This window comes from Heloderma suspectum, chromosome 1, assembly GCF_057233095.1.
Source record: "Heloderma suspectum isolate Gila_16-S chromosome 1, 16-S_ref, whole genome shotgun sequence".
In the NCBI taxonomy this organism is placed as follows: Eukaryota; Metazoa; Chordata; class Lepidosauria; order Squamata; family Helodermatidae; genus Heloderma; species Heloderma suspectum.
The window spans coordinates 33499952-33525253 of NC_139458.1; the positions used below are offsets into that span (position 1 = coordinate 33499952).

A 25302-nucleotide genomic window follows, 5' to 3' on the forward strand; every position below is an offset into this window, starting at 1 on the left:
AAAGCTCTGAGAAGGTTCCTAAAAGCCCTGCTTCTTTTGTTCTAGTGTAAAAATAGCAGCATAGAAGAACACTCAAAGGTATCTCTGAACAAACACAAGAGGGGGAGTGTCTTTTCTTTTTTTAAAGAAAAGGAAAACATTCTGAAACACACATATTTAAACATCTTGCTATGCATATTGGCTCGGGCCTGAGCAATCCCTCATTTCAGAGGGCAGCCCCATAAATTGTACAGGCCATTATTCACACGAACAAAAACGTACTTGTGGTTAGGGGTGGACCACTATTTTTAGCCGTTTCACCTATTTTTATACATCCACATCATGAAGAAAAAAGTGTAGCTACAGTACTGTTATATAGTTTTTAAAGATGGCCTTTAGTCTTATAGCTTTAGCCCTATTATTGCTAGACTACACTGACGTTTTCAGAACATTCCACCCTGTTCATAAAGGATAAAACTGAGACGCTGCTTCCGATGACTGGATTTCCACTTGAGCCATTTTAAATTGGGTACACTGCAGCCATTTGCGGAGGACAGAGGAGTTGGTGCTCATCTGAACTGATCCCTGTAACATCCTAAGGCTATGGTGGTTCACGTTGTTCTGAATAGCTTGCAGGCGGAGCTGGAGCCCAGCTGATAAATGCTGTTAAAATATGCAGGTGTTTCACAATTAGTTCTTTCTTTCTCTTTATTCAAAATGTTTCAACCATAAGCCCTCAAAGCAACTTACCAAACAATGATTTAAGACAAGCTAAGCTTAAAAGAAAACAATCCACAGTCAAACCCAGCATGATGACATGGAAGGATTTTTAGGGTGGTTGTTGTTTGTAAATACACATTATTGGGCAGGTGGCTAGTGCAAAATAAATACACCATGGGCTGATGGGTTTTGTGGACTTCTTTGTGAGCCAAATTGCTTGTTTACAGACCTGGAATGGACAAGAAGGCCAGCTGATCCAAGCCTCTGCTTCAGGGTAGGGCCATCGACCCACAGTCGGCTCACCCGCCACATTTGACCAACCTGCACAGTGCAGACGATTGCATGCCACCATCACAGAGCAGGTGGAATGCAGAAAGTTGTTTTCTCCGCCAATATCATGAAGTGGCCAGAGGGTTGGGAGCAGCCCAGGAAAGCACAGGTTTATATCCCTACCCGGCCACAAAGCTTATAGGATTCCTTTGGGCCAGTTACTCTCTCTCAACTTACTCTAGCACACGGAATTGGTGTGATGATAAAAGCCAGCAGGCATGTATAGTGCCCTGAGCTCCTTGGATATGGGGTAGGTAAATAAAGACAAAAATAAATAAAATAACAGCTTCAAATAATTCGTGTGAATCAACTGAGCTGTGCTTGTTGGCAGGGAAAAATAGATCTCTCTCCCTTCCCGTCATCTAAAGCAGACTTGCTAGCCCAGCACCCTTCAGACACATTGGAGGGCACCAGGCTGGGTAAGGCTCTTCTGAAGTCTGTTTCTGGGGCAGTCTTTCCCAGGTTGATGCACCCTAGATGTTTTGGATTACAATGCCCAGCATTCCTGACCACTGGCCATGTCGACTGGGGCTGAGAGGGTTCAGAGGAGGGCAACGAAGATGATCAGGGGACTAGAAACAAAGCCCTGTGAGAAGAGACAGAAAGAACAGGGCATGCTTAGCCTTGAGAAGAGAAGACTGAGGGGAAATACTTGGCTCAAAAATACTACAAAGGAGAAGGATATTGGAATTGTTGTAGGTCATAAGCTGAATATGAGCCAAAAATGTGATGTGGCTGCAAAAAAAGGCAAATGCACTTTTGGGCTGCATTAATAGAAATATAGTTTCCAAATCCCGTGAAGTACTAGTTCCCCTCTACTCAGCACTGGTTAGGCCTCATCTGGAGTACTGTGTCCATTTCTGGGCACCACACTTTAAGAAGGATGCAGACAAACTGGAGAGGATTCAGAGGAGGGCAATGAACATGATCAGGGTTCTGGAAACAAAGCCCTGTGAGGAGAGATGGAAAGGACTGGACATGTTTAGCCCAGTTCTTTCCACCTGAGAAGAGAAGACTGAGGGGAGATATGATAGCGCTCTTGAAAGGTTTCTTGAAAAGTTGTCCCAGAGAGGAAGGCCAGGATGTCTTCTCGATCATCCCAGAATGCAGGACACGGAATAATGGGCTCAAGTAACAGGAAGCCAGATTCTGGCTGAACATCAGAAAAAACTTCCTGACTGTTAGAACAATATAACAATGGAATCAATGACCTAGGGAAGTAGTGGGCTCTCCCACACTGGAGGCATTCAAAATGAGGCTGGACAGCCATCTGTCAGGAATGCTCTGACTTGGATTCCTGCACTGAGCAGGGGGTTGGACTTGATGGTCTTATAGGCCCCTTCCAACCCTACTATTCTATGGTTCTATGATGGGAATTGAAGTCCAACACATCTCGAGGGCACCAGGTTGGGGGAGGCTGTTCTAAGGGCTTGTTCACACTGGCCTGTTAAATCAGTTGATGACAACACCACCAAGTGATGGCTTGCACAGGTGGATCTTCCATGTCACATTGTAGGTCGAATTACATTCTTGTGGCACATGAAAGTCTAACACGCTGATTATGGCATAAGCTCTTGTGGGCTTATGCCCACTTCATCTTTGCAAACACAATCTTTTCAAACACTTTGTCATCTCAAACACTATGACTTGGTTTGCACGATCAATTTGAGCCATGGCGGCTTAAATAAACCACAGTGGCTTGCAGCACGTGCCGGGCACCCCTGGGTGCCTGTTCTGTAACCCAGCCCCCACTTGTAGATTCTTGTGTTGTCTGAACCTGGCAAGGGTGGGTTCTTAGCATGATTAACAAACCACCCAGAACCCATGGGCTATTTGGGGTTGTGGTTGGTTTGTTAATCATACCAACAACCCACTCTTCTCAGGTTTGGACTACACGAGAATCTACGAATGGGGGTTGGGTTACAGAACAGGCGCTCATGGGTGCCTGGCACATGCCTAAGTCACCGTGCCTCAAACTGATCATGCGAACCCGGCGAATGGGTTGGATCCAGAGTTGCACGGAGCAGAACTGCACAAACTGGATGATCCCATGGGTGGGAGGCAATTTTTGCTTATTCCCCTTCCCCCTTGCATCCCCCCATGCCCCCTCAACCTGCTCTGGAGAATCAGGACCCTCTAGAACAGGATGTGTATAGGTGCACAGCTGTGACTCAGCACCAGCAAGGCTCTACTGGATTATGGTTCCCTCCACATTGGGAAAGAGCCCTTCCATTCGCAATGGGCCAACTCTGACTCCAATCCAATGTTTTTCAGTGAAATCCAACCACACATATAGACACCAGTCGTCAATTAAGGGATGTATATGCATGTGTGAACCAAGCCTAGAACGTCATGGGTGATCAGACAGATTTGGATTGGACATTTGTTACTCATTTTTTTAAGTAAAAACCAATGTCAAAAGATCAGGAATGTGTTGAGGGGCAGCTGGAAGGGAGAACCTACCTTTAGATTGGACTGAATCATTGGCAGCCACATTGGAATGAGCTGATGGAAGAGAGAAAGTCTGTATTAGCATGCCCATAATGAATTACTATCACCATGTTATTCTATTACACTTGGTCAGAAGAGCTATGACTAATGCTCTTAGTCTGAAGAATGAACCATGAACCATGCTGAGAACACTCATTCACAAATACCACATACCGCTTTGCAAGGAGTACAGGTCAGTGGTCGTTCATTATATTTTATGAATGCATTAGGACACTTGTCTATTTATCAAAGAACTAAAAGTGAAGTACAAATACTCTTTCAAAATGTCAGTACTTGAGAACTACTCTAAAACAGGATGTCAATGATCTAAAAAAGCACTGATAATATTTGTAAATGGTTTTCAACTAAAAAAAACCCCTATCACTGACTTTACCACTGATATTTCAAACGATGGGTTTCCAGTGTTATGTAAGCAGGCGTCCATTTGCGCAACAGGACTTCCCCTTCCTCTCCCCCCACTCCAGAGCCCTAAATGCTCCCTAATCTGCTCTGGAGGGTCCCCCAAGCCTCGAGAGCAAATTTGAGGGTTGCACAAGGGGCTACAGGGGTAATATCTTCTACCAGTGGTTTCCATTCCGCTGGTGGACAGACAGCATTGGGTCCAACCTTATGTGATCAGTTTTCCATTTCTGCTTCACAGAGATATTGCAACTAGTGCCCACAGAACTGTCGTCTTGTGGAATCGGCTTTAAACTGTACCCCACTGCGCCTGCTCTGGTCATTTTCTTCGTGGAACCAGTCTAGCAGGCAGCAGAGAGATTTGCAGTGGTATTCAAAAGGCAGAGGCCATGAAACCAGCTGCTGTTCAGATGAGACCGGCAGCAGCAGAGTTGTTGTTGTAATTGGAGGAGGTTGGGAGGTTATAATTGGGTAGGAAGGTACTTGAGTTGAAGATGGTAGCAGCATCTGGGCCAGCAGAGACTTGGGAAGTAATAGTCAGAGGAGCAAGGAAGTGCCCTCCTCATCCGGTGGTCTTGGCACTGTAGCCGAAGGCTGTTGGTGGCATCAGTGAGCTTCCCGATCATAGGAGTCAGCCCAATGGTAATAGTAGTGACAACTGTATGGATCGGTAGAATCCTTTTTCCAATTTCAAACTCTCCTGTATGGCATTTCCCAGTCCGAATATCTATCCCAATTGGAGGAAGGGGATCTAGACCAGCACCGGGGCTGCTCGTACTGTCTCAAGTCTGCCTCTGCCTCATTGCTCACAAGCTGCCACAAGGTGCAATTTAAAGTGGTCCGTATGTGGTAGCTGTTGTATTCACTGTCTCTTAACAGTAATATGTAAAAACAATGGGTAACGTCTCTCACCCCTGCCCCGCCAATACCCTAATGAATATTGTACGTATCATCTAAACCAGGGGTGTTGAACCTAGGGCCCACGGGCCAAATCCAGCCCTCCAGGATTTCCCAGATGGTCACACCCTGTTCCCCTGGTCCCACCCCAGTTCCCCCGACTGCCAATCGTTTATTCGTTTTATTGATTTATTATATTTCTATACCGGCCAACAGCCAAAGCGCTCTGGGTGGTTCACAACAATAATCGTTTGGTGTTTTCTTGGCTTTAAGCAAAAATTTGCTGGCATTTCTGGTATATTGGCCCTGCCCATTTTGCCTTTGGCCTCCACGCTCACCACTCAGATTCAGCCCCCGAGAGCTTTTCCAAAATTGAACGCAGCCCTCAGGCTGAAAGAGGTTCGACACCCCTGATCTAAACTTTTGACTTTCCCTTGAATTTCCCATCCATTTTGCCTGAGTACAAACCTCCAGAGACAGCCTGGCGTTTGCCCCATAGATCATTTGGGCCCTGAAAGCAGGAAACCTATGGCTCTCCAGACGCTGTTGGAGTCTGACTCCAATTAGCCTCAGCCTGCATGGTCAGTGATGCTGGGAACTGTAGTCCAACAACATCCACTGCCACTCACCCCTGCATTAAAGTCGACATCACGTGCAGGACTGAAATCTTGCATGCCAAATTTGGCAGTAACGCAAAATCACCCGGATAAAAGATTTCCCCTTCTCTGAGAAGGGAGGTCAGTTGATGGTGATCTTTCAACCAGCCACTTTCAACTTTCCATTTACTAACACTTCTACCACCCAAGCCTCAATGAAATGACTCAGAGATGGCACACTGAGTTGGCGTGCACAGTTCTTCACAGCATGGCCTCTTGTAGAAGTCAAGCAGAGAAGGGAGGCGGAATTGGCTCATTATGCTATGTGTTAGCAGCATTACACCAATCATATTCAAAGGGTTGCTTAGAAATGCTGCTTGGAAATGCATCCTTGCAGGTTACCTGTAATACCTTGAGGATGGTGTTTAACCAAACCTCCACAATTTTCATCACATGTATGCATCTGTATCCCCACCCTGGTTTCTGACTTCTGTAACAGCTCTGTCTGAAGATACATCCGCTACCTGTGGTTGTTTCTGGCATTTGCTAACTCAGATTCTGTTTATTCGCACTGTGGAAGCAACAAAAAGGGCTGGGAGTGCTATTTTGTTTGAGTTTTTTAATTGTAAGCCAGGTCCCCTTCAAACCCAAAGACCTTTTTGAAATGTTATCCATGCTCTCCAACGTTATTTCAAGAGTTGGACATATTGTTCTAAAACGTTCCTTCAAATGGCATCAAGATTCGCAATTTTCCAATTAAGCTCCCAAGAGCTACATGCACAAGCTAATCAGTACTGGCAGCATGAGATAAAGCACCGTTCAGAGAACACTATTTTAGTGGATGGAGTGGATGATGTAACATTTGGCTGTGTTCTACTGGTGGGTCCAGTCCAAAGTTCACCTTGTGCACCCTGATTAGCAACAGCATTGTTTAGGGAATCCCAGTGAAGCAATAAACACATTAAAGAGCACAACCACACGGCAGAAGGTGACATCCTGATGTTTGCTCTTATAGTGATTGACCGTAGAGGTGGAGTTGACAAGGAGGCAGAAATCCAAACAGATGAAATGCTGCCTGAACATGTGTGTGAGAGGTGCAGTTACAGGCCTATTGATCAGGAGTGGGGAGCTTCTGTCAGCCTTAGGGCCAAATTGCAAAGTGGGAAAGGTCTCAGGCCCACCTTTCACCTGTGGATGGAGGCAAAGGCAGAGTGAGCAGGGCCAGATCTGATTATTAAAATTGTAATTCTACCCAGAGGTAAGCAGGACAAGGCTTCTGCATGTCTACTCAGAAGTAAGCAATGATTGGAAATAACAGCAAAAGAAGTCTGCAGTTGAATAGGGAATGCCTGGGGGCCACATCTGGCCCACAGGCCAGAGGTTTCCCATCCCTGCTATAGAGCCTTCCTGATCTAACATGAGTGAGTTAGCTACCAACACTATCCTATTGTAAGAGGTGGTAAAAATAATTCCTTCTGGGAGAAGAACTGACAGTGGAGCCATTGGGTTAAATCCAAGTTCGCACAAGTGGACATCTTCTCACACAGCAGGACTTCCCCTTGCTCCTCTCCTCCCTGCAGTTCCCCACATACTTCCCAAATCTGCTCTGGAGGGTCCCGAACACTACAGAATAGACTTGGGTGGGGGGCATGTGTGGAGGCTGCAGAGGGGAGGGGAAATCTGTTTTGCCTGCAGTTTCCGTTCTGCTAACAGATGGCCAGTCTTGGATACAACAACCCATTGCTGGGGAATGAAGACGTGCCCAATTTCTGAGTTTGTTCTCCTGCTTAAAGAGGGGGGTGACATCTACATTTTTTATAAGGGATGCTTGCGGCCGGGCAGGGGGGAAATTAGTTATATTTGTGAGGTTGGGTCTACTGTTAGCCATGATAGTTAAATGGAAGCTTCAGATGCCAGAGACAAATAACAAGGCCATCAGCTTTATGCCCTTCCTGTGAAAAACCAAAGCTAGCCAAAATGCTGGAGTACATGGACCTTGGTGTGATCCAGAAAGGCAGTTCTTATGCTCACAAATAATCTTTGTAAGTATTAACTTTGGCCTGTTTCTGATAACATAGCAGATGGAGCATGCATACCGAGTTTTGAAAGGCATCACTGGAGTGCTTTCATGCGGGAATGTTATTTAAAGATTAGTCATGTGACTTTTTTTGGCGCCGGGTCTGTGAATGGGGACCTAACAGAGATCTCAGACTTCATTTGTGCCTACATCTGTGAAATGTACCCATTTCATGTTTCCACATGGATCACTTGCACCTAGGATCACTTTAAAAAGCGTATCTGTGAACAAACGGGCTGTCTTTCCAGTTAGAACAGTGTGCCCTGACATAGGCATGCCTGCACCCACCAGGCATGGAGCAGTACCTTTGCTTCTTGTCCCCTCAGAGTATCAGCACTCTTTTGTTCCAAGCAAGCCACATTCTTCCAACTTATCCTGTGCTTACAATTGGGAACTATGGTTCCAAACAGGGAGCCCCAGATGTTTTTGTACAGACATGCCCTCTTGAATCTTCCTATCACCGTTCCGTATAGCACCATGCTGCATATTCCCCCAAATGGGAAGCAGCCCATGGCAATCTTGTTCTTGCTAGGGGAAAATCAGAACAGTGGTGCAATTGAGAAGATGTGCAGAAACTGTTTAGGCCTTCCTACAACCCCAAGACTTTCATGCTCTGCTGGCTGAAATTTCTGCCTGCACGCTGAGAGCGCTTTCCAATGTAATGCTCAAAAAAGGAGATGTGTTCATTGGTGGGCAATAAATGCTTTGCAGTGCATAATGCAGACACTTTTCAGGGGAAACAGCTAAAATAAACTACACAAAATGATTATTTATATTCTCCTCTTGTCCCTTTGCTACTCCTAGTTTAGTAATAACTACATCCTTTTTGGACAGGGATATAGCCAAGTTATATAACAGCTGCTTTGAAAGCTATTTTATCAGCTGCATCCAGTTATAAGAGCGATCTTTTTTCCTATTAGTTGAAGGTTATGGGTGAAGGGTATTTTTTCCTGTCTCCAGGACAGGAAAAATTCCAGTCCTATTGAATTCTGCATTCAAATTTTTGCACTGCATTAAATGCTCCTCCAGAGTATCCCACAGACTTCAGCAGCTGTTTGTCAGAGGGCAGCAGAAAGGGAGAGACCTGGAAGGCCAGAGGGCCCACGTGAAACACCATGTGCAGCTCTCTGGATTTCAGCCACCATGAAAAACAACTACATGTTCTCAATAGGGAACGGACCTACCTTGACAAAAATAGTTGAATTACATTCCTGCAAAGCCTCCATTAAGCTGATCACATGGAGACACACCATTTCAACCATCTGGAGGGAAAATACAGTGAAATAAAATAAATGTCTAGTACAATGTGGTAATGAATACAAATGCTAGTGGATGATAGGATTAACCTCAGTTCATTAGTATGGCAGTTCAATGAGAGCAACATACAACCACTGAAGTTTCAGATTAAATATCCAACAGACAAATGGGAAACCCAAGTTTACCTTCAATTACAGCTGTGCCTATCTATACAATATTTTCACTAGTGATGCCACTGAATTCCACAATTTCTCGGATTGTTGGTCGAAACTCATGCATTCCTCATGCTCACCTTTATAACGAGCTTGGATTGCTGTCTTACAAATTTTTTATTAATTTCGGAATAGATGGTCAGCTTCAGAACATGGGCAAACTGGATCTAAACTATGGCATTTCTCTGCATGCACTGAGTTGGTTGGTTGGTTTAACCATTTTAATTCAGAAGGAAATGTGATAAAGTCACTTTAACCCTTTAAAGAAAGGTTGGCAACTCTTTCCACAAACCAATCCTGCCCGAAGAAATAGCTATGTAGGTTGCATACACCTCCATATACGGATCCATATCTCTCCCCTCCACATACCAATTGGTTACGCCGTGTAAACATTACATAGAAAGGCCACATGGAAACAACTGATCAGGAAGAGGTACATAATAACGTGGTGAATGCATTCCAAACTATAGCTTCCAAGATGCAGTTTGATATTGTACATGCACAAAACTCATATACACAGAACTTTGCTTTGAAGAAAACCTGAAGAATTACATATTCGTAGGCCACTGCTAATTCAGAATGATAAACCTCTTTAATTGGGTAGGGAATTAAAGAATTAAAGGAGAACTCTCATCCAAGATTACACAATGAATTCATTACTTTTTGAGGAAATAATGAATTAATTTGGGATAAATTTGCCTATCACTAATTTTAACTAGTTTTAAGTCCCACAAGAAGTGCAAACAAAAGCTACCTGGCCCTTATAAGTCCTTCTCAACATCCCATTTTGGCCAGCTGCCATTCATTGCAGAGGCAGTTAATTTTTTTTTACTGGATTCTTTCTGAAAATTATCTTGCTATCTTGTTGTTGTTCATTCGTTCAGTCGTGCCCGACTCTTCGTGACCCCATGTACCATAGCACGCCAGGCCTTCCTGTCCTGCGTTCTCTCCCGGAGCATGCTCAAGTCCATATTCATTGCATCAGTGATGGTATCTAGCCATCTCATCCTCTGCCATCCCCTTCTCCTTTTGACTTCAGTCTTTCCCAGCATCAGGGTCTTTTCCAGAGAGTTTTCTCTTCGCATTAGGTGGCCAAAATATTTGAGCTTCAGCTTCAGTATCTGTCCTTCCAATGAGCACTCAGGATTGATTTCCTTTAGTATGGACTGGTTTGACCTCCTTGCGGTCCAGGGGACTCATAAAAGTCTTCTCCAGCACCACAGTTCAAAAGCATCAATTCTTCGGCACTCAGCCTTCCTTATAGTCCAGCTCTCACAGTCATACGTTACTACTGGGAAAACCATAGCTTTGATTAGACGGACCTTTGTCGGCAAGGTGATGTCTCTGCTTCTTACTATGCTGTCTAGGTTTGCCATAGCTTTACTTATTCCCTACCCAATTAAAGAGGTTTATCATTCTGCATTAGCAGTGACCTACAAATATGTAATTCTTCAGGTTTTCTTCAAAGCAAAAATATGGCACAGAAAAATGTTCCCTGGTCTTGAGGTCATAAATGTCATTTAATGTTTTCTATGATGTACATATACAGGTAAACCAATGTCTTGCACCAAAAAGATCTTTGGATTGTCAATAACATTACCAACAAAATCAGCATCTTTTTTGTAGTGTGCTTCAGTATTATTTGGAAGGACCAGTTAATTATGTTTCAAAACACCCTGCTGAAATGCAATGCTATTACTATGCATTTTATGGAAAGGAGAGGAGAGGAGAGGAGAGGAGAGGAGAGGAGAGGAGAGGAGAGGAGAGGAAAGGAAAGGAAAGGAAAGGAAAGGAAAGGAAAGGAAAGGAAAGGAAAGGAAAGGAAAGGAAAGGAAAGGAAAGGTTTCTCCTGTGCAAGCATGGAGTCATTACTGATCCCTAGAGGGACGCTGCTTTTGCTGGAGTTTTCATGGCAGACTATAGCGGGGTGGTTTGCCATTGCCTTTCCCAGTCGTGACTACCTTTTCCCCAGCAAGCTGGGTACTCCTTTTACTGACCTCTGAAGGCTGAGTCGACCTGAGCCGGCTACCTGAGACCCGGCTTCCGCTGGGATCGAACTCAGGTCATGGGGAGAGTTCGGTTGCAATACTGCCGCCTACCACTCTGCGCCACATGAGGCTCAATGCATTTTATGGAAGGTATTGCCAATTCAGGGAGTTTCCTAGCCTGTGCTTAGGGGGTGACAATAACATTCATTCTCAAAACCTCAGACACTCCTCATCTAACGCCTTTGGGGAAGTTGTCATGGTTCATTTTGAAGGGTGATTGCTTCTGGATTAAAGGGAAAGTGGCTCCTTGGTACTGGAAGCAGAAGGGGCACATCCACCTCTAAAACTGAATGGGATGCACACTGCCTGCTTTCCCATGTCAACCATCCCCAGTCCCTACTAATTAATTAATTAATATCCTGCCTTTCCACCCAAAAATGGTGCTTAAAGAGGCTAACAATAAGAGAGAGATATTAATTAAAACATAATGTAAAAACAGATAGATTAAAAACACAACAGTAAAAGAAATAAATACCACCCAGCCAAGTCATTACAAGTCATTATCAATCTGCCTACTCTACCTTGTATTGTGATATTATAAATAAGACAAGAGCGATCAGTTGCTATGTTTGGATAAGCATTTGTGCACTGATCACCAGTTAAACACTATAAAAGTACAAGTGTAAGGATCTGTGGTGAGTGCAGAAAGTGGAGCAGAAGGAGAGAAGAGACTACTCATCCCTATGTACTTCACCTCCCCCTACAATGCCCCCAACTGGTCTGTCAAAGAGCATCACTACACCAGCCTAAAATCCTGCATTTAAAGCGGGGCTTTCTGGTTCCATTTTAAATGCAGGATCACAATGAACTCCCTTTACATGCACTTCCTCCCCCCCCCCCGCTTCCCCCTTATCTGAGTCTTCCATATGTTTCATTGTACAGCCACTAGATGGCGCTGTGGTCTAGCTCATCTTATTGCAGATTTTCCTCTTTTCACAGAGGAAACTCAAGCACTGTAATCTTTATCTCTGATCTTTTAAAAAATGGGATAAAGGCCATTTAGGGCGGGAGATGCCCTGAAGGTTGATGACGTTATCAAGGACCCACAAACTTCCATGAGTAACCTATCTCAAAACAGGATAAAAGCTCCGTGTGAAGAAGCCCTAAGAATGGGCTCCACAAAGGTGGTTTGCATAGGAACCCAACGGTCAGCCTTCCCACTGCACCCCCACAAGGTCACCCCAGGATCGCCTAAGGCTGAGCAGGTATTCAGGTCATAGCAGTAGCAGTTCTCTTTTTGAGCCAACAACACGGAGGTCTCTTTCAGTGCCACCAACATGCTTGATCAGGGGAAATTCTGGGCCATGTACGGCTGTGATTGCACCAGCAGCTGATCCTTCTGTGGGGGCCAGCTGACCTACACCCCTTACATAACACCTCCACACACACACCCCCCCCCCGCAAGACTTGATGCTTTCACTTGCTCACTAGCCTCTCCAGCCTAGGATGAGTCTCATGACCAAAGGTCAGCTTGGGGGATTTTGGAGGGTGGGCTCTCAGTTGCCCCGAACATAATTTTTGTAAGCCTTGAGTGTTTCTACCCTTGATAGAGACTTAAGATTGCCCAGATAAACTCCCACAATCTTGCACAGGAAGCTGCCTTACACAGTCAAATCACGGGTCACTCGGGATAGCTATTGTGTACACTGGCAGTGCTTCCCCAGCGTTTCAAACTGCAGTCCTTCCCAGTCCTATCTGGAGATGTCAGGATTTGACCCTGGGACCTTCTGCATGCAGAGCACGTGCTCTCCCATTTAGCTACTGCCCACCCTTCAAGTGGATGAATACACAGCCCCAGGGTCTTCATTTTTAAAAGGTACCTGATCTGTTTTGGATTTGGTTATTATTTATGGATTTATGAGATTGCTGCTAGCTCTGATCGCTGCACCTGACTCACCACCTTGTTATGTGCCATCAGCTGGAGGATGCTTGGGGTTACGCGGCTCCAAAACTCCAGGGCAGTGAGGATTGCTGTAAAGCTAAATTCATTCTGGTTCTGGACCGTGGGAGCGACCGCCGCTTGTTCACAATATACTGTCCACAGCTGGGCAAATATAAAGGCATGGAAGAGGGAACACATGTGCAAGACAGATGTCTACAGGGAGAGAAATACGAACAATTAGAAGTTTTGCTTTTCTCCAAACAATCTACTACAGGATGCATGTGTTCTCCCTCAGAGTGCTGGAGTATCATAATTCCCTGCCACGATAACACGCCTGCCTGTCAAATCAATCCACATCAGAGACAGCTCTATCAAAGAATTCCCTCGGATTTTCTTTCCTCTCAGCGTACAGAGGGAGGGTGATATGGCAACTCTTTCGTTTTGAAATAGCTAGTCGATATTCACAGACCAAAGCTGGGAAAGGGTCGGACAAGCTTGGAGCCCATGAAAAATCGCAGACTTGTTTGGAACAGGGAGAGTGGGGAATGGACAAATAAAACCACTGAGTTCAAGGAAGACCTCTGCATCACTTCTTACCATTGTCAGAATTTCCATAGGCCCCTGCAATCATTTGAGGCCAAAAGGACCTCCCACAGTGACCCATAAAATTGTCTGGTCTGTGTAATTCCATGAGCAAGCCTGTGACTCTGAGAAATCAGCAGAATAACAATTTTGCCGGTGTCACACTTGAAGGTGTGGGGGTGATGTGTGTAGTGGGGTGGGGAGTGACTTCTTGATCCACCAGTTCTCAGGTCAATATCCTCTGAATGGTGGACTTTATATTACAATGGATGGTCTCAAGAAATTTAAGAAGGATGCAGACAAGCTGGACAGGGTTCCGAGGAGGGCAACAAAGATGATCAGGGGTCTGGAAACAAAGCCCTATGAAGAGAGACTGAAATAATTGGTCATGTTTAGCCTTGCGAAGAGACGACAGAGGGGAGATAGGATAGTGCTCTTCAAGTACCTGAGAGGTTGTCAGAGAGAGGAAGGCCAGCATCTCTTCTCGATCATCCCAGAATGCAGGACATCATGGAATAATGGGCTCAAGTTAGAGGAAGCCAGATTCCAGCTGAACATCAGGAAAAACGTCCTGACTGTTAGACCAATACGACAATGGAACCTAGGGAGGTAGTGGGCTCTCCCATACTGGAGGCATTCAAGATGAGGCTGGACAGCCATTTGTCAGGGATACTCTGACTTGGATTCCTGCACTGAGCAGGGGGTTGGACTCGATGGTCTTGTAGGCCCCTTCCAACCCTACTATTCTATGATTCTATGATTCTAAATTCATTTTCCTTTAGTGGTCTAACTGTCTGTGAAAACTCCATTTTGTGAAGATGGACCTGCACACGCTCGCTAAACCATACTGACCTGGTCTCAAGGCCCTTCTTGACCAGAGCAGAACTCTTGCCAATTAGACTGAATGATCTCAGCTGGGCTTCTGTGAGAACTTCTTACTCCCCAGAAAGTCTGGGAAAACTATTCAGTCAGCTAGTGATTGGCTAAGGAGGCTCACCTCACATTCGTCAAAGGTTGTTGAGTATAAAACAAGGGGGGCTATGGATGCTCTTTGTCTTTGTTTGGTCTCATTTGTCTCCATCTTTGTTTTTGTGTTTGCTTTGGACCCCCATATGTCAATTTGGACCTGTCCTATTTGAAGATTTGTGCTTAGGTGCCTATAGGCAGGTTTAGGTAAGCTTTGTTGTTTTTACCTTGAAGCATTGTTTGATTTTATGTTATTCCTTTTCCCTTTCCCTTTTGTAAATAAGTTTACCACCTATCATATTTGAATGTGTATGCTTTAGAATCATAGAATAGTAGAGTTGGAAGGGGCCTACAAGGCCATCGAGTCCAACCCACTGCTCAATGCAGGAATCCATTGAATCTTTATTTCAATTAAACCTTGGTACTAAGTCCAAGTCTAAGCCACAGTGGCTTAGTGGTTAAGATGCTGAACTGCAGACTGGAAGGTCGGCAGGACAGCAGTTCGAGACCCGAGTGCTGCGTGATGGAGATCGCTCCCGTCTTCAGTCCCAGCTCCTGCCAACCTAGCAGTTCAAAAGCAAGAAATTGCAAGTAGATAAATAGGTACCGCCTCGGCGGGAAAGGTGACAGCGTTCCGTGCACCTCGGTGTTCAGTCATGCCGGCCACATGACCATGGAAGCGTCTTCGGACAGCGCTGGCTCTTCGGCTTAGAAACGGGGATGAGCACCGCACCCTAGAGTCGGACACGACTGGTTGGGGACACCTTTACCTTTTTACCTTTTTACTAAGTCCAGAGCTTTCCTCTTGGTTATTGCTACTGTTTAAGGTTTCAGACCTAGGGCTTTGACACAGAGGAAGCCGGCATGGGCCCTAATTTCTTAAGCCCTAGGGGTGTCCTGTGAGGTCTGAGAGTCCCCCTGGCTCAGGCCAAGTTGGATACAAGGTGTGGTGGCAGCCTACCTTGCTGGGCTGGTGTTCAGCCCGAGCAATCATTTGTCCCTGCCTGCACTGCTGGGAGTTAGGGCATCCCTCTTTGCCCTTTCACATCTGGTGTCCAATTAGCCCGTTCCACTGATGGAGCAGCACAATGAGGAGGAGGCAATTCTCTCTCCCCGCTGCAGCTCTGCCCCCCTTAAAACCTGCTCTGAAGGTTTGGGAGACCCTTTGGAGCAGACTTTAGGAAGGATGGAGATGGCTGCAGTGGGGGGGAGGGGGAAGTCCGTTCAAGCAACACTGGACTTAATGCAGTGTCATGAGAACTGGGTCGAGTTAGGTATCGTTGGAATTGCCATCTTGCAATCCATTCACCGGATGCAGCCCTTGGCAAAGCAGACAAGGCTCTGCCTACCCATTTCCTCCAGGGAACTGAGATCTTCTCACGTCAGCAGGGGTGAGGAAGGGGCAACAGGGAATGGGTGGGAGGAGTCACACAGCTGCCTTGTTTCCAGCACTTAGAAGGCCACTGGGTGTCCAGGGTGCCCCCTTGTGTATCATGTGGGAGTGTGATGCTACCAAACGTGATAACCCTGCAGGTGTGTATTGAAGAAAACATGTGAACGGACACTGAGCCCACTCTCCCAGCTAGAAGACCAGGTAAATGAAGATCAGCCTGAGCCCAGCCAATGGCGAAAGGACCAGCAGCTGTGGGGAACCTGTTTCCCCTTCCTCTTGCTGCAATGCTCGGCTGCCCTGGGGCTGTAGAGGTGAAGGGAAGACCAAGGTGGCTTTAGCCACCGGCTAGTTGCCTCCAAGCAAGAGCCTGTACAGCAGCTGCAAATTCTTCTCTGAATCACTGCCAAGGGGCAACAGCTCTGACTATTACCTTCGTCACCCAGCCTTCATTACCCATACATCATACAGTCACCACAATCTTGCAGAGTTCTTTTTACCTTGGACTGCTCTGGAAACCCAATCAGGATCACAATTAGGTGATCGGCAACGTGAGAGCCTGCATCCAGCGGAATGGGCATGCAGGCTGAAGGGGAATTGGGACAGACGACATTATGCGTCAGTGACCCCAACAAGAGCCAGGAGAGCAACCGGATATGAGATACACATTCGATGAATTCTTTGGGCCTGTTGAAAAAGAACATGTTATGTTTTAATTGATTATTCTCTCAAAAGCTTGCCCTCAAATATTACTATTATTATTGATGATGATGATGATGATGATGATAATAATAATAATAATAATTAAATGGATGCATGACATGGGCAAAGCAAAGTGCACATAAAACTGCCTTTCCAGATGATCGGTTTGTTTCGAACAGTAACGTTCACTGAGTAAATAAATATTTGTTAATAATTTGTTGCAGATTCAGATGTCTTTCCCCAAGATGTCGCTTTTTTTTGAAGGGTTACGCTATTTCCTTAGAAATCAAAGACTTTATCTATCTATCTATCTATCTATCTATCTATCTATCTATCTATTTATTTATTTATGGATTGATTGATTGATTGATTGATTGCATTCATATCCTGCCTTTTTTCCTCCAAGTCACCCAAAGCGGCGTACATAATCCTCCTCCTTTCCATTTTATCCCCACAACAACAACCCTGTGAGGTAGGTTGGGCAGAGAGTCTGTGACTGGCCCAAAGTCACCCAGTGAGCTTCCATGGCCGAGTGGGGGCTAGAACCCGGGTTTCCCAAGTCACATTCCTGCACTCAAACCACTATACCACACTGGCTCTTTTTATCACTAAGAAAAGGAACCCCTGCCCCAACTAGTGTATATTGTTACAGAGGCGCTTTAGACTTGCTGGCTCTCTGACACGAAATCTTGTGCACTGTGGATTTAATTGGCGTTACCCCTACACCTTGGCTCAACAATCCATTTTTGTGCTGGAAGACACAGCCTGAAAAGCTGCCAAGACCATCATTACGGCACTGGGATTGCTGCAGAGGCACAGAAGCCATAGGGTAGTATCCAACAGTGGCACAGTGCTACCGCTAATGTTGTTGCGCTAGCGTAAACCAACCCTAGCACAACATCATCAGCGCTTGCTGGCTCAAAGGGAAAAAGCGGCAACTTGCCGCTGTAATCATTGCTTTCTTCCCCTTTGCACTATCCAGTGCAAATGATGTTGCAGTAGCGTTGGCTTACGCTAGTGCAACATCATTAATGTTAGCACTGCATCACCGCTGGATACTATCCATAGAATATATGTGCATGCTCCTGGATTAGATTGAAGAGCGTTGTTCTCTGTGACTGCAGAAAACATGCAAATACCTTTCTGATTGCCACACCACCACCCAGTTTATTAAGCTTGAAAGGTACCTTTGAACTGACCAATCAACAGCCCTGGAGGTTCAATCCTGAAGTGTCCCCACCTCCCAGAAAGGTCAGCAAGGTCAAGTACTCCCTGGGCACCCGTGATGAGCCTTTTGTTTTGAATATTGTGTTACACACTCTATGTGGCCAGCTACATGTAAAATTAATCAAGGGGCAAGGAACCTCTCTGAGTCTTCTGTTCAGTAGCCAGAACCCAATACTTCTCCTCTTTTTTAAAACCCTGGGCTGGGGAAATCCAAAGGTAGTCCCACAGCATTTTTCTAATTTTTGGCAACCCATCAAGAAGTGAAGTCCTTTAGCTCGTCCCTTCTCTGAAGACAGGTAATTATAGCCACCTAAGCTCTATTTCTTTTCCTTTCCCCCCAGTTTTCCATTTTCACTCTTGCAGCCAACCATTTTCACCAGCACCTGAGCTTCCTTGGTTGGATAACTTTCCAATTGCTCTGCTATTTTCATAGCACCACCTTCCCCTCTTATTTGGCAAACGTTATTTCTTTTGGTTTTCATCTTTCTCTGTCTCTTAGGCCTATTAGAACGGATATACTGGCTGTACTAACCAAGCAATTTTTCTCTTCTGTAACCAGTATGCATGCACATGTTTTTGAGAACAAAAATCTGTAAAAAAATAAAAAATAAAGTCTATGTGTTTGGACTTTCAAATAGCATTGGAGCTGATTTCCCCATTTTAGAAGTAGTTATTCCCAAGTTTAGTAAGAGTATGGTGCATAAACTACTATGCGCACACCACACTTAACGGCCCGCTTAGACCCAGGTTGGTCATTATGCATGTATACACAGAAGTTACGTGTCCATGTGAACAAGGACCAGCAGCAACAATATATTGTGAAAATGCGGCCTGTCTAAAATGTAGATTATGGTGATGATTTCTTAGACACCTTTCCCTGAAAAGACTCAAGGTGCAAATGTTAAGAACTCCTATTGGATAGTATCTGTGACTTTATTAGTGATGAACATAGCAACCTCCCCCAACCCCTCATCATTTGGAGATCTAGTCAAAGATCTTTATTATTATTCCATTCATGACCAATACTTTTTCTTACCCCTGTTGCATTGCAGATGGAGGATGATACAGCCAGGGCAAGTAACGAACCACAGCTTTGTTATCCCTGTGGTTTCCACGTGAGATTTCCATCGCAGCAATCTGAGCTAAGCCAACCTTCAGATGCCCACCAAAGGTGTCCTCGTGCAGTGGCTGGGAACATGTTTTCATATGACTCTGTGATGCAAGGACATTCAACACATTAAAAGAATGAAAAGGAATACACGTGGACATGAAAGGTATTTTAAAGGACAAGGGCATGATTTGGTTCAGCTGAAAACATTGCACTCTCACTAAAGAGTGAATGTCTCCAGAACAGAAGTTCAATAACAAAAACAAAACTTCATCAACAGAAGGAGTATAATCAATATGAGCAATAACAGCCACCAGAATTAATAAAAGCCATTCATTTAAACCAGCCTAGAAGATGTACTAGAAAACTGAGCTAGAAAACCATATACCACCATCTTTGCCTAGCACTGAAAATACATTAAGGGTGCAATCTTATGCATGTTTAGACAGAAAAAAGTCCTACAACTCCCAACATGCCCCAGCCAGCCATGCTAACAGAGGCATGCTGGGAGTTGTAGGACTTTTTTTTCCTGTCTAAACATGCATAGGATTGCACCCTAAGTTTGGTACCAGGTGAGCCTCCTGGGGAAGAGCGTTACACATGTGGGGTGACACAACCGATAAGGCCTCTCTCCCCAGTCACCACTTCCTTGCCTTCAGAAGGTGGTGGTGGGGCTTGGGGGAGGGTCTCTGATGATGATCAGAACATTCACGTAGGCTTATGTGGGAGAAGGCAGTCCTTTAGATGCCCAGAACTCAAGCCAGTTGGGGGTACCTGAAGGTGTTTAATGTAGAAATGAGCATGAAATAATACCAAGGAGGGTCCACTAGAGGTAGGAGTAAACATTCTGTGGGAGCATCCCATTCATAGAATCATAGAATAGTAGGGTTGGAAGGGGCCTATAAGACCATTGAGTCCAACCCCCTGCTCAATGCAGGAATCCAGGTCAGAGCATCCCTGACAGATGGCTGTCCAGCCTCGTCTTGAACACCTCCAGTGTGGGAGAGCCCACCACCTCCCTAGGTAATTGGTTCCATTGTCGTATTGGTCTAACAGTCGGGAAGGTTTCCCTGATGTTCAGCTGGAATCTGGCTTCCTGTAACTTGAGCTCATTATTCCGTGTCCTGCACTCTGGGATGATCAAGAAGAGATCCTGGCCTTCCTCGCTTGGACAACCTTTCAAGGACTTGAAGAGCGCAATCCTATCTCCCCTCAGTCTTCTCTTCTCAAGGCTAAACATGCCCAGTTCTTTCCGTCTCTCCTCATAGGGCTTTGTTTCCAGTCCCCTGATCATCTTCGTTGCCCTCCTCTGAACCCTCTGCAGTTTGTCTGCATCCTTCTTAAAGTGTGGTGCCCAGAACTGGACACAGTACTCCAGATGAGGCCTAACCAGTGCTGAGTAGAGGGGAACTAGTACTTCCCAGGATTTGGAAACAATGCTTCTATTAATGCAACCCCAAATAGCATGTGCCTTTTTTACAGCCACATCACATTGTTGGCTCATATTCAGCTTGTGATGGACAACAATTCCAAGATCCTTCTCGCTTGTAGTGTGGTTGAGCCACGTATCCCCCATCTTGTAACTGTGCATTTGGTTTCTTTTCCCTAGGTGCAGAACTTGGCATTTATCCCTATTCAATTTCATTCTGTTGTTTTCTGCCCAACTCTCCAGTCTATCAAGATCACTTTGAATTTTGTTTCTGTCTTCCAAAGTATTAGCTATCCTGCCCAATTTTGTAAATTGTGCTGCGCCAGCATAAGCAACCTCTAGTGCAACACTAATAGCCTTTGCCAGCACGAGGGGTATTCTGGGGAAACCTGTTGCATCAGCAAACGCTATTGCTATTACACTAGAGCTTGCTGATGCTGGCGCAGCATAATTTATGTTAGTGTCTGTGGTGCACAGGATACTGCCTTGTATTCTTATTTTTTCCAAGGCTATCAAAAAGGGACAATCAGGCAAGGCTGTCTGAGAGATAACTAGAACTTTTAGATAACTCACATTGGAAGAGTGGTATTCACCAAGCGGAAGCATCCTCAGCCATCACACTAGAAAACACAGCCTCACTGGAGAAAAGTGGTGGCTGGTCAAGGAGATGGAGGCCACACCCAGCAAACACAGCACACAAATCTACTGAATCTAGGCGAGAGTCATGGGACTCTGGCTGCACCCACTTTAGCTCTGGCCGCTGCCCACTTCTGGAATGCAGCCCCTGGAAGGGTTCCCACAAGGGAATGGGGGCCTTGGGCTGAAAAAGTTTCCCACCCTTTGTCAACGGTACTATAGTTGTACTGGCCTTTTTTTTAGATGGCCTGAATGTACATTTTCATAAAAGCAGAAGTATAGCCAGCAGATTGAGAGTTGGGCCACCCACCGAGGCCACATGGCAAACTGTTTTTAAAACCAAAGGGGTTTTAAAAGGACTCTGTGATATGGGGACCTGCTGTTCAAAATGGTGGAGGATGGGTTCAAAAATTCCACTGGGCTAGAACAAGTTATTTGCATGAACGTTAGCGGCTCTTTGGAACTGGCCACTATTTTCTACTCTGTGTTTTCCGTATAATACAACTCTTTCTATCATCCTTATTGTGTGAACCTACTTTTTTGTAACCTTTCTTTATAACATGATACTGGCCTTGAAAAACAATCTCTTTCCTAGAGGCTCTCCCCATTCTATGCATGGCCACAATGCAGAATTCTGCAGTGATGCAATAAAACCATTTGAGTTGATGCTTCTGGATGCTATACTCACCTTTAATTTAGTCAAAGTATGCATATCAGCAATGAAATCCAAAACTTCCCCAATATACTGCTTCATGCATTCCATTGCTGCTGTTCCACACTGAAATTTGGAAGGATAATGGGTCAACTTTAATGACTCCCCAAGGCACAACAACAAAAGGACAATTCCCTCCCCAACCCACCCCAAATACAAACTGAATCTCACCCACTGAAAACTTGCCAGTCCCCCAAAAGATCTCACAACATTTTTTGAAGTTGGTCAGACCCCAGTGGGAAGGTGTGCAGCCTCACTGTCTGAAATAGTAGAGTTGCTATGTAGGGCTGAAATCTTGAAAGGCACATCTACACTACAGACCTAAGAACATAAGAAGAGCCAGGCTGGATCAGACGAAGGGTCCATCTAGTCCAGTGTTCTGTTCACACAGTGGCCAACCAGCTGCTCACAGGAAACCCACAAGTAGGACATGTGTGTAACAGCATACTCCTACCGTGTTCTCCAGCAACTGATGTACATAGGCATACAGCCTCTGATACTGGAGGTAACATATAGCCATTAGGGATGGTGCAGGTGCCCGATTTGATCCGGGAATCCGGCAGAAACCCTCTCCCTGCACCCCTGAGCCCCACTCACTGAGCCCCTGCCCCTGCTCACCCTGTGCCTGCGTTGGCGAGCAGCCCGCACTCACCCCGGTGGCCTTGTCAAGCTCCATGGTCGCCATTTTTTGAAAAATAAAAAATGTGCATATTTGTGTATGCACAAAAATGCACATTTTGCAAATGCACATATTTGCACATGTGTGAAAATGCACATTTTGCGAATGCGCATATTTGCACATATGCAAATATGCGCATTTTTGCAATTGCCATTTTATTTTTCAAAAAATGGTGACCACAGAGCTCGATGAGGCGCTGGGATGAGTGCAGGCCACTCGCCGAGCACGGGAGGGGCTTGAGCCCAGTCCAGGGACCAGCAACTGGGGGCAGGGGCTGGGTGGGTGCCCGGAGAACCCTGATGGGGGTGGGTTCATGCATCCCTAATAGCCATCGACCTGAACTGGTTTAATAGTCAGCCCCTTTTCTCAGGAAATGTGACTGGCTCAGTGATGGGGCCTCACAATTTACAGCTCTCAAGATTCTTTGGGAGAAGTAGGGATGTCAGAGAATTCCGCGACGGATCTCGGTGAGGCCGAATGCCAGTGCATTCGGCCCCCCCAAAATCCATCGTGGAACGGCCTGCCCCCCCCCCGTGCCCCGCGGATCCCCCCTGGGACGAGACTTACCTGGGGCTGATGTTCCGGACAGAGGCGGGTCCAGCGGCGGCTTCGGCGGTGGCAGCGGTTGGTCTTTCGAACGGCTGCCACCGCCACCATTTGCAGTCTGTGTCCTTTCCCCCCGCCCCATAGACATGATAGGCTACGTAAAGACTTACGTAGCCTATCACGTCTGGGTTTTTTTTTTTTAAAAAGCGTACGCAAATGGCGGCTATGGCCGCCGCCATTTGGATTCCTTATTTTTTGCCATCTTAGTCTATGTCAATATTTATGTAGACTAAGGCGAAAAAAAGAAAGGGGAACGCAAATAGCGCCCACTATGCTATTTGCGTTCCCCTTTATTTTCTTCATCTTAGTCTACGTAAATATTGACGTAGACTAAGATGGTGAAAAATAAGGAACACAAATGGCGGCGGCCATAGCCGCCGCCATTTGTGTATGCATTTTTTTGTTTTTTGTTTACCCAGAGCCCTCCGCGGCCGGAAATCCGGCTGCAGAAGGCCCTGGCCTGGGCCTGGCCGGCTGCTCCGCGGAGCTGCCATGGAGCACAGCCGGCCGTCGAGGATTCCGGGGGGGAGGACCGGATCGCCTCCCCCCCCATCAAGGATTCTGGGGGGAGGTACGGAACGCCTCCCCACCCATGAACAGAATCCGCGAAAAGGTAAGTGACTTTCGTACATCCCTAGGGAGAAGTCATGACCATTGGAAGCTGGTGGCTCTGATTTTGGTGGGGCTGTAAATCCATTCTGGGTTTCAGTTCAAACCAGCCAGAACTCTAATGGTGCTATCCAAGGTGCTGGAGCTGATCTCTGAATTGGGTTCAGCACCTTGGATAGCACCTTTAGAGTTCTGGATGGTTCTGACTGAAACCCAGAATGGATTTACAGCCCCACTGAAACCAGAGCCACCAGCTTCCACTGGTCATACCAGTTCAGCTGGTAAAAAACCAATATCCATCTTGTAGTGTCAGTACCTCTGAAAAGTAAGCACACAACCATAGTATTTCAACTAGGGGTGTGGAACTTCAGGCTTGGGACCAAATCTGGCCCACTGAGGGTCCCAATCTGGCCCTCCAGGATTTCCCAGATGGCCACACTCTCTTCCTCTGCCTCCACCTCCTTTCCCCTGACTATCAATCATTTCCTGGCTTTTGTGCAATGCTTTTCCCATGTTAAAATGCTGAAATGCCTCTCCTAAACCATAGTTACTGGCTGTAAGAGCATTAAGCTAAAATATGCTAGTATTTTTGGCCTCAGTCTTGCCTTTGGCCCTGCTCACCACTGGAATGTGGCCCCTGGGAGCTTTTCTAAAATGGAATTCAGCCCTAGGACTGAAGGAGGTTCAACACTCCTGATTTAAACTCTGTTCTTAAAACTTGTCGCTAAACACATGGACCTGGAAGTCCCATGGATTACCTTATTCCATTATGTATTTAAACGATGGAGTATTAACCAGTGGAGTCTAATGGCCAGAATGTGTACCCAAAGGCTCCTTATTTCAACACCACAGCCCCTGACAACCTTACACTTGAGAGATCTGGGTTCAAATCCCACATCAGGCGTGAAAATTTAGAGCTACTGCACATCCAGGCATGCCTTGGTGTTTCACCAGTGTTTGGTGTTACAAAACACTTGGAAGCAGAGATACGTTTTCCCAAACTCTTTGGGGCCTGCACTAGGGAACCACAACTGGGGAACCATGTCTCTCTGCATGTTTATTATTTTATTGTTACATTTATATTCCAACTTTTTTCCTCTTATACGGAAAAACCCAAGGCAGCTCACATAGTCCTCCCCCTCTCCATTTTATCCTCAGAATAACCCTGTAAGGTAGGTTAGGCTGAGAGTCAATGACTGGCCCAAAGTCACCCAGTGAGCTTCATGGCTGAATAGGGATGTACGAACCCTGCACTGTCCAGTCCAAGGGAGGTCCGTTGCAGGGTAATTCGGGCTGCTTGAGGCCCTGTGGAGCCCTCTGGAGCTCTGCCGTGTCCACTGAAGCTGGTGGAGCGGCTCTCCAGCTTCCTATAAAACACGATATGCCAATGGCAGCTGCCATTACCCTACTGTGGGAAAATTACAGCCGTAAATGGTGTATTTTACACCATTTGTGGCCGTAAAGCACATACTTATACCAACATTGTAGCTTTTTATGGCTGTATTTAGGTAGAAGTAAATGCTTTATGGCAGCAAACAGTGTACAATATACCATTTATGGTGGTAACTTTCCTACGATACACTAATGGCAGCTGCCATTAGCATATCGGGTTTTATAGGAAGCCAGAAAGACTCCTCACGGAGACTCTTCCAGACCCGGATGTGAGTTCTGCCAGTCTGCCGCGGACACCGGAGGTCAGATTCTTTGTAATCTGGCCTCATTTGAGTCCGCAGCAGATTTCTCCAGCA

General features: G+C 45.8%; 1 protein-coding gene across 2 annotated transcripts in view; it reads right to left on the reverse strand.

The window, feature by feature from the left end:
- Nucleotides 1-441: 441 nt before the first annotated feature.
- Nucleotides 442-25302, reverse strand: part of UNC79 (unc-79 subunit of NALCN channel complex) — a 222922-nt gene continuing 198061 nt past the window's right edge. For both annotated transcript variants that reach the window (XM_084840226.1, XM_084840236.1), the window contains 7 exons: nucleotides 21637-21726; nucleotides 18812-18987; nucleotides 16347-16533; nucleotides 12924-13121; nucleotides 8694-8771; nucleotides 3493-3534; nucleotides 442-642 (listed from right to left, as the gene is read on the reverse strand). In XM_084840226.1, the coding sequence (XP_084696352.1) occupies nucleotides 442-642; nucleotides 3493-3534; nucleotides 8694-8771; nucleotides 12924-13121; nucleotides 16347-16533; nucleotides 18812-18987; nucleotides 21637-21726 (972 nt within the window). The remainder of the gene's footprint in view (nucleotides 643-3492; nucleotides 3535-8693; nucleotides 8772-12923; nucleotides 13122-16346; nucleotides 16534-18811; nucleotides 18988-21636; nucleotides 21727-25302) is intronic.